The 9,691-nt window shown below is 58.1% G+C and overlaps 2 protein-coding genes across 2 annotated transcripts; one reads left to right on the top strand and one right to left on the bottom strand.

The window, feature by feature from the left end:
- Window positions 1-4,039: 4,039 nt before the first annotated feature.
- On the bottom strand, window positions 4,040-6,981 carry LOC115334446. Its single transcript, XM_041119409.1, has 4 exons — window positions 6,936-6,981; window positions 6,300-6,625; window positions 5,666-5,760; window positions 4,040-5,018 (listed from the first exon to the last, which is right to left on the bottom strand). The coding sequence occupies exons 1-4, from the start codon at window positions 6,979-6,981 to the stop codon at window positions 4,109-4,111; spliced, it is 1,377 nt and encodes a 458-aa protein (XP_040975343.1). The 3' UTR covers window positions 4,040-4,108.
- A 36-nt stretch (window positions 6,982-7,017) lies between these two features.
- On the top strand, window positions 7,018-9,426 carry LOC115334129 (proline-rich protein 22-like). The gene is made up of 4 exons (XM_041119408.1): window positions 7,018-7,029; window positions 7,678-7,876; window positions 8,258-8,552; window positions 8,898-9,426. Exons 1-4 carry the CDS (start codon window positions 7,018-7,020, stop codon window positions 9,424-9,426), a joined length of 1,035 nt encoding a protein of 344 aa, XP_040975342.1.
- Window positions 9,427-9,691: the final 265 nt, after the last annotated feature.

Genomic DNA, 9,691 nt, shown 5'->3' with positions numbered 1-9,691 from the left:
GCTCACCCGTGCATACCTTGGCACAGAGGAAAGCATCCAGGCCCTGCATATCCTCCTGTGGAAGGAGGCAGAATCATAGAATCATAGAATCATTTAGGTTGGAAAAGACCTTCAAGATCATTGAGTCCAACCATCAACCATGCCCTCTAAACCATGTTCTGAAGTGCCTTGCCTATATGCTTTTTTAATACCTCCAGGGATGGTCACTCAACCACTTCCCTGGGCAGCCTGTTCCAATACCTGACAACCATTTCAGTAAAGAAATTTTTCCCAATATCTAACCTAAACCTCCCCTGCCCGCAACTTGAGGCCATTTCCTCTCGTCCTATCTCCAGCCACCTGACAGAAGAGACCAGCACCCACCTCGCTACAACCCCCTTTCAGGTAGTTGTAGAGAGGAATAAGGTCTCCCCTCAGCCTCTTTTTCTCCCAGACTAAACAACCCCAGTTCCCTCAGCCGCTCCTCATATGACTTGTGCTCTAGACCCTTCACCAGCTTCCTTGCCCTTCTTTGGACACGCTCCAGCACTTCAATGTCTTTCTTCTAGTGAGCGGCCCAAAACTGAACACAGTATTTGAGGTGCAGCCTCACTAATGCCGAGTACAGGGGGACGATCACTTCCCTGCTCCTGCTGGCCACAGTACTTCTGACACAAGCCAGGATGCTGTTGCCCTTCTTGGCCACCTGGGCACACTGCTGGCTCATATTCAGCTGGCTGTCAACCAACACCCCCAGGTCCTTTATCCGCCAGGCAGCTTTCCAGCCACTCTTCCCCAAGCCTGTAGCGCTGCATGGGGTTATTGTGACCCAAGTGCAGGACCCGGCACTTGGCCTCGTTGAACCTCATACAATTGGCATCAGCCCATCAATCCAGCCTGTCCAGATGTCTCTGTAGAGCCTTCCTACCCTCGAGCAGATTGACACTCCTGCCCAACTTGGTGTCGTATGCAAACTTGCTGAGGGTGTACTTGATCCCCTCATCCAGATCATTGATAAAGATATTAAACAGAACTGGCCCCAATACTGAGCCCTGGGGAACACCATTTGTGACCTGCCACCAACGGGATTTAACTCCATTCACCAGAAGATGCTATGGAAGCAGGTGTGGAGGAGGCTGTTTTTTCTGTCTTGCAGAAGCAGCCCCACTCTGCTGAAAGGACAGAGAGGAGCTTTTCAGACCCTGCAGCTTGCAGCAGTACCCTCATTCTCAGGGAAAGAAGAGGCACACCCCAGGGTGGGAGACCTGGGCTGATCCCCACACCAGGTGGGACAGCCATGCAGGGACACATCTCCACCCTCCATGATGCTGACCCAGGGCAGAGGACAGGTCTGGCTGGTGGGGACTGACTCCCTCACCATCTCCTGCCCCTGCCTTTGGGGGGAAAGCCCCGCAGCACCCCCTCTCTGCTGTCTGCCCCACTCTCAGACCCAGGGCAGGGGCCCAGAAGACTCCTCCAGGACGGAGGGTGCCTCCCAGCAGGGACTGGTGCTGACTGGGCTGTATGGCATAGGAGAGGCATGCCTGGTACTGGGACAGGTACCTCATGGAGGCAATGGCGAGGATGGCTTGCTGCTGCACTGCAGTGCCCAGGTGGTCAGGGGGCTCCTCTTGCAGCAGCACCTGGAAAGCACAGTGGGATGGGGCACACTAATTTCCCTTGCCCAGTAAGCAGTCTGTCTGCATGGCTGGCAGAGCTCAGTGCCCCTGCCCCAGCACCCACAGCCAGAGCCACCCCCTCCCTGCCTTGCACCTAGCTCGCAGGGCTTCCCAGTGGCCTCCAGAGCCCGGTGGTAGGAAGGGCTGTGCCCATTGCAGAGACACAGGATGGCTGAGGGATGTCTGGTGGTCACCAGGTCCAACTTCCTCCTGCTCCACCCAGACTACCTGGAGCAGACTGCCCAGGAGCACGTCCAGGTGGCTTTTCACTGTGCCCAAGGATGGAGACTCCACAACCTCTCTGGGCAACCTGTGCCAGTGCTCAGCCCGAGTGTGTCCCTCACCCCCACACCTGGCCATCCCCTCTCCTGCCCTCACCAGTGTGCCGGTGCCCAGCTTCTCCTGCCCCTCCCCTCAGGATGGCTTGGTGTCCCCCCACCTCAATCATGTCCATTACCTCCAGTTGGCAGGAATGCGCTATGTCCCACATGGTGATGTCCATGCTGGCAGCACTGCAGGTGGTGCAGACAGAGGCCAGAAACCTCAACTTCTAGGCCTCTTCCTGCAAATCAGGGAGGGGGAGACAGAGCGAGCGTCAGAGGTGAGAGGCAGGGCTGCAGGAGCAGGACTCAACAAGGCCAGCAGCCATGTGCAGGGTGCCAAGGGGAGCTTGGGCACGGCCTGCAGCCCTCCAGCACCTTCCTGAGCACGGGCCAGGGGAGGAAAGACCGGCCAAGAGCTGCAGGTGCAGCCTTTGTATAAAATGGCTGCAGATACCTTTGGTCTGCTTCTGGAAAAGGCACAGATAGCATCCAGGGTTTCCGCTTCCCCGCTTGGCAGAATCAAAGCAGAATGGCTGGGACCTGACCGAGAGAGCAGGCAGGGGCTGCCAGGAGGGATGGGGGAAAGGGCCGAGCCCTCCGCCTAGTCGTCTGCCTGCTCCCAGGGACACCACAAGCCCTGGCTCCGGGCTGGAGATGGGGACACTGGCAGCTGGCATACCCTGAGCACCTCAGGGCTGGCGGTGCCAGCAGAGAGGGCACGATGCTGGAGCACAGCACAGGGAGGATGCCCCCAGCATGCCCAGGTAAGGAACATGCTGGCACCTGTGGGGCAGGGATGGTCCCTGTCCCAGGAAGCAGGAGTCGGGTCCCCACTGCACCCTGGGGGCCTCCAGCCAGCCTGGCTGGGAGTCAGGAGCCCAGGGCAGAGCAGGGCAGGGTGGCTGGGCTGGCAGCCCCTGGTCCGGCAGCCCCTGGTCCGGCAGCCCCTGGTCCGGCAGCCCCTGTCCTGTCCTGCCGTGCCCAGTCACTCACCTGCCAGCTGTGGCTGGACCTCGCACACCTTGTTGGGCTGTGGCCCAGAGCTGGGAGCCGGGACAGCTCCAGCCTCCTCCTCCCAGGCTCGTCTGGGATGGCTGGGGCATCTCCATGCCATCCTACAGGAAGCAGGGGAGGAGGGGGGAGCCTGCAGTCTGGCCTGGTCCCAGCCCCTAGCTCTGACCCGCGGGGATGAGGATGCAGGGCTAGCCCAGGTAGAAGTTGCTACAGATACCTTTGCTCCACCTCTGGACAAGGCTGGGATGACTTTCTGGGATTCTTCTGCCTCCCTCGGCAGAGCCAACCCTCAGGAAATGCCTCAGCCCTGCAGCTCGGGGCTGCCAGGGGTGGTGGGACAGAGGAGGCCATGCTCGGAGGCTCCTTGCCAGACCCGCTCCTGCCCTGTCCTGTCACCATCATTGTCTGCTAATCACATTTTTTTACTCTGAGAATTGTCCAACCTATTCCATAAGGAGACATTTGCTTTGTAAACTAGGTGCACCCTTTCTTGTACCTCGGAGGGAATATATCTCAAAGTTCCCTCATTGTTTTCAGAAATAGTGCAAGATCTTCTAGACAGCAGTAGTGATGATGTACTTAAGCCACATGAAAAAGGCCACAAAGGTCTTGTGAAACAAGATCCCCTTTGTATAACCAATGCATGCCTTGCTAACAACTGTGCCCCTGAAGAAGAACCAAAAGACTGGGAAGAAGGGAACATCCTACCCCAGGAGGCGCCAAAAAGTTGAAAAATTGCTCATAGGCATGAAGTCAGCAAAAGTCTTTGATAACTGGAGGAAAGGTAAAGGCGGCAGGGGGAGATCACCACCACCGACTCAATTCCACACTGAAAAGACTTACCCCCCCCACTCTCCTTGAGCATGTGCTGTAGAAGAAAAGAACACTGTACCTTTAACTCCAAGCAGGGAAACTTTAGCCCAATAGAAACTGTGCGAGATAAGCGACTCCCAGTAACAGTTTTGGGGAAGAACTTTGGAAATCGAATATGTCTAACTGAATTGTATAAATTGCTTGCCCGTTTAGGCATGAGGGGTGCTAGCTTTGTGGATTACCACCTAGCCCCCATCTTTGCGCAAACATGAATTGGAATAAAATACCTCTGCTCTGTGTCTATATTGGCATTTTGCACACCGGGTAAACGACCCCACTTTTGGGACAACAGTGGGGCAGGCAAAGCACCGCATCCCGCAGGCCGAGGGGCTCAGGCACCCACGTCGCTGCCGGAGGATTGCCGGCAAGAGGTTTGGCATCTGGAGAGGGGCTGCTGGGCCAGGGTGCCCAGGCACCCACCCCACTCCCCCGGCCGCAGCCACGAGTGCTCTCAGGGCTGGAACAGAGGCCGTAGAAGCTGCTTGTGCCCAAGCCTGTCCAGAGCGGAGGGAAGACTTTGCTGATGAGGAGTGATCCAGTGAAGGCGTTGCCGAAATTGCTGGGCTTGAAGTTGCTGCCAGGCCAGGAAGGTGCCGAGGGGTCCTTGTGCAGGAGGAGGGGTGGCAACTCCTGGGCACCATTCAACTCCGGGGAGCTGCAGAGCAGGGAGTCCCCGAGGTCGTCGGGGAAGGTCGCGGCCACCGCCTGCGCTTTCCAACCCGGCTGGTCCACTAGTTCCTCTGCAACCTCCCTCTCAGCCCCGGGTGTCTTCTTGGAGCCCTTCCCGCAGAGCCGGACCACCCTGATGCTCTCACCATCCAGGCAGCTCTGGTGGCCGACGTCCTCAAAGTTGCTGCGGGCGCTCTCCAGGCTCTCGTACTCCACCAGCGCACAGCACTTGCTCAGCAGCTCAGGGAAGTCTGACGTGTATTTCCGCATATCCAAGGGCAGCTTGTGGCCCAGACGCAGGATGCGGATGGAGGTGATGGTGCTGAAGGGGCTGAACATCCTCGTGATGGTCTTGAGGAAATTATTCTGGAGTGGTAGCAGCACATCCTGCTCTGGGGGGAGCAGCTCCCAGGCCAGCAGCAGTTTGCTGGGGGGGATGCTCAGCAGGGACTCAGGGATGGGGACCCATGATACCAAAAAGCTGGTCGAAGAAACTCTCTAAGACTCATTTTGGAGTTTTAGAAAGCAGGCATTCTTCATTGCAGCGCTGGATGCACGGGGGATAGTTCCACCTAGTGTGCATGCCACAGCTTCAGCACAAACAGGTTATATGGAGTAACTAATTACATATTAATCAGATTAGTATACATATACATAAAAATTATTGTAACTGAGTATCATAGTACTGCCTACATCCGATCATGCTCAATGGTTCTTCATTTGAGTCGAAGGGCTGCTTTTGCGACCACTGATCAATTTGAAATTCTGTTGGCTGACCTTCAAGTCTTTGTTTGTCATCCTTGTTCTTTATCTTGGAGCTTAACATGGTTTCAGTCATATATGGTCAGTTTCAATATTATTCTTATCTAATGTACGGGAACATCCAGTCACAAGAGCAAAGAACTGTAAAACCTATGAGTAACTACCTCTACTAGTTAATTACTTGGCTACACTTCTGTCTATTTTTTCAATCATAGTGTTAGTATAAGATTTCTAATAATTATTTACCAAATCTCACTTTTACAGTCATCTAGCAGCAAACCAGTTTCCGTGGCTGGAACAAAATATTAAAACCAAAAAATATTTAGACATACCATACAGAATGTATGGACATATGCTATCACCCACCGCCGCACTTTGGTGCCCTCCTCGTTCACCTCCAGCAGCTCTGAGAACTGCAGGGTGTAGAGCATCAGCCACCAGTCATGCGTCAGGTATTTCACCTGAGGGAGAGAGGGGGCCACTGCGTCACTGTGAGTCTCCCCAGGCAGGGACCACCCTAAACCCATCATCAAGGCAGGCTGCAACCCCATCAACCGGAGGTCACGGCAAGGCAATATCCCCCATTCAGGATTTGTGGGAGAAGGTCCCCTGTGCCCCCAGACCATGGCAACAAGCAACAGCTTCCCTGTACATCACAGCACCAGTGCTTCCCTGCGTTTTTTTGCTAAGGGATGATCACTCCCAAAGCAGCCCTGGGGGAACCACGGGCAGAAGAGGTGAACCCAGCCCTGGGGCTGGGGTTTGACGACTGCTCACTGCTTCCCCAGCCACCCTCCCTGGCTGGAGAACTGCTGCAGCACATTGAAGGCAGAGAGCAGGGCCCAGCTCTGCACCACCAGCGCTTTGCCGGGACACAGACAGCCTGAGCAGAGCCTGGACCTCCCCATACACCTCACCGCAGACAGCCAGAGCACACCCAGGCATCCTCCACGTGGAGGCCACTTCCCACCCCGGCTGGCCAATGCAACGGGCTGCCCACCTTCTTCAAGGACGTCAGCAGTTTAATGCTGACAAAGCCCATCTTGTTCTTCTGGACATGTTTCAGGAGGAAAGTATCCTTGGCCAGGTTCTCGTCAGAGAGGTAGAATTCCACCTGGGACACAATTCTCCTGACCAGCTGCGGGTCAGGGATGGAGTAGCTGCAGTCCAAGAGATCAGCCCCCAAAACATCGCTCGCATCGCAGAAGCTCCTGGCAAAGCAGCAGGGACACGGGTGTGACTTGGTGGCCTTCGGGGTGTGCAGCACTGCCTGGTCCCAGCCACAGCGGTGCAGATGGCAGAGTGTTGAGGAGCGGGGTTGCTCAGCTCATTCAGAAATGAAGTTTTATGTTTTCAGAAGCACGGTTGCCTTCACGCCCCTAGCATCAGTCCCTGCCACAAGTTACGCAGCGGCTGGCCTTGCACAATCTTGCAGCCAGAGGTGCCTCACGAACAGAGAGCAATCTCTTTAACAGGATACAGGCCAGGAGAGATCTTTGGCCTCCAGTTCACTGCAGCGGTCCCGACTCCCCCAGGCCACACACTGTTCCTGTAGTGGGAGCGAGAGGCCTGTGTTCCTACCAGGGTGTCCTTGGTAGTGCCAAATCCTCCAAGTATGAGGAGGGGATGTACTCACCCAGTCCCTGGGGTCCTGTAGAGCACAAACAGCCCCAGCATCTCATCATCGGATGCGCAGAATCCAGTCCTTTTCTGGGAGCATGCAGCGGCGGGTACTGTCTCCTCCTGGGTGTCACGCACCCAGGGAAAGCGTCGCTCCCTCCGAGGGGGATCCAGAGCTGCTTGTTTTCCGATCAGGCGACTAAAAGACCTGACAGCCCTACTTGAGCGAGGGCTGGGGGAAAGCAGGCCACCGAGTGACAACGCGTGACCTTCCTTCACGCCCTCGAGGTCCTTTTTCCTATTTCGGCATCACTCCAGTCAACGCAGCAAACAGAAGCATGGGCAATAGTCACAAATGCATTTGCCATCTGGCACAAGGAGGCTGCGGCTGCAGCTTGGTCCCCACTCGGCTTGGCTGAATCAACTTGTTCTTTTTCCCCCACCTGAAAAATAGTATTCAAAGCAAAGAGTATTTGCACCCACAGCCCCTCATAGCTGCCTGTAGGCCCCGGGGGCACCCCACCCTCCCTTAACCCTTTCCCTCCCCAGGAGGAGCTGGGGAGGCTCTTGGGGGTGGGCCGGAACACAGGGAGCCCCCGCATTCCTTCCGGGGAGACGCCAAAGAGTCCTTAGCAGCCAACAGCCAGAAGGGACCATGGTGCGGCCACCAATGCAGCTCCCACTGCCTGGGCCCTGGGGCCCCCCGGTGCCCCAGCTTTTTCAGCCATTTGTGCTCCCCGGAACCTTCTACCCTCAAGGTAGGGACAGATCCCAACCCCTGCAGCCGAGGGACATTCTTGGGGGCAAGAGCAGAGGTGACCACTGGCCATCGCTCCTGTCTCTCTCTCTCAGGCTCAGCCAACCTGTGCCATCTGCCTGCGCAGGAGCAGCCCTTCCCTGCAGCCTGGGCACCCCTGGCAGGGGGGACACCCCAGGCCCCCCAGGCACCACCAGCAGGTATGGCACCCCAGTCTGCCCTGGCACCTTCACCATCCCCATCACACCCGTCCCCCCGGCACTTTTCACAAGGGTGTTCAGCAAGCCCCAGTGAGCATCCTTGCCCTCGCCTGGGTGACATGTGCGCAGGAAAGCCGCTCTGCAGAGAATTTCCCAAATATTTGGGGCCATCTCTCCCATTTCACCTCCTAGAAGCGAGTCTCCTCCCCGATTTGCAACCCCGTCCCACCAGCACAGCAGCTCACCCCATGCAGATCGCCCCGGCCACAAGCTCCCCACGCCCCTGGCCCAGAGCTGGGGGATGTCGGCCATCGGGGCCGGCTCGGCGGGTGCCCCTGGAGAGTCCCCCCGGCCCAGCACGGCTCCCCCTCACCCACACAGGTCTGCAGAGGGCTCCATGTGGCTGCCTCTTCGACCCCCGGGTCTTCCGCATCCAGTGGACAACCACCGACCTGCCTCCACCGGCCACCGCCACGCTCGGCCAAGGCGCCGCTTCTCTGCCGGGTGCTGCCCTGTGGGGTCCCGGGGGCTGCGGGGCCCCCCTCGCCTGGGCAGCCCCAGGGACCCCCCAGGGCCAACCACAATACCTTGCACCCTACAAAAATAAGAGGAGTGGGGTGGCCCCAGCCCCTCTGGAGCTGCCAGTGTCCATCCCCAGCTACGAGGACATCGAGGGGCCATTGGCCAAGATCAACACATGTGGCACGGCCACCCCTGCAGGGGCACCCCCAGGCAGCAACGTCCCCCCGGGCAGCGATGTCGCCCCCAGCCCCTGCGCTGCCGCCCACAACCAAGCCCTTGGGGACACTGCAGGCGACCTTGCAGTGTCCAAGGAGATGCTCCTGGAAGACGCCCTAAGGCTCTTTGGTTGCTCCCTGGATGGAGTGGGGGTCAGCCAGGATGGTCCCACCAGCGGCCCTACACCTGAGGACCCTGCTGGCACCAACAGAGAGGGGAGAGGGGTGGTCCCAGACCCCCCAGTGCTGCCGACACCCATCCCTGGCTACGAGGACATCGAGAGGCTGTTGGCAAAGATCAACACCTCCTGCACGGCCACCCCTCCAGGGGCACCCCCGGGCAGCGACATCCCCGCCAGCCCCTGCGCTGACCCCCACAACCAAGCCCTTTGGGAGCCCGTAGGTGAACTTGTGGCGTCTGAGGAAGTGGCTCTCCAAGAGGCCCTAGTGCTCTTTGATTGCTCCCTGGATGGGGTGGGGGTCAGCCAGGATGCTCCCAGCAGCAGCCCCATGCCTGAGGACACTGGTGGCACTGGCACAGCCACCCCCGACCGCGACTTCAGCTCGCTCTCGCTGCCTGAGGAGCTGCTCACCCCTGACTACTGCATCCCCGAGCTCAGCGACATCATGCTGAGCCTCAAAATATCCAACGTCATCGGGATGGAGCCCCAGGAGCTGTGGGAGGATGCCGGGATGGACCTGCCACCATCCCCGCCTGCCGTGGCAGACAAGCCGAGGAAGAGGCAGGCGCAGAGCTCCTTCCCCATGCCACCCAGCAAGCGCAGGGCTCTCACAGCCAACATGGGGCTGTGAAGGGGGGCTTAGACAAGGGTGAGATGGAGATGGGGGGAGGGGGGGGGGAGAGGAGGGGTGGCATATATGGCAGGGGGGCGGGTGGGGTTAGACCAGCTTTGATGGGACCTTTTCTCTTGTCTTTTCAATTAAAAGCTGTTTCTCCAGAACCACTCCGTGCCTGTGTGGGAGGGGGAGGGAGCACAGGGGGCACCGGGAAAGAGCATCCGAGAGGTGCAAAAGCCCCGCTGAGCCCCAGATCTGAGCCGGCGAGCACCGAGGGGAG

The sequence above is a fragment of the Aquila chrysaetos genome, chromosome 22, assembly GCF_900496995.4.
Source record: "Aquila chrysaetos chrysaetos chromosome 22, bAquChr1.4, whole genome shotgun sequence".
Classification (NCBI taxonomy): domain Eukaryota; kingdom Metazoa; phylum Chordata; class Aves; order Accipitriformes; family Accipitridae; genus Aquila; species Aquila chrysaetos.
Note: the sequence above shows the minus strand (reverse complement) of the source record. Positions and strands in the feature narration are given on the sequence as shown.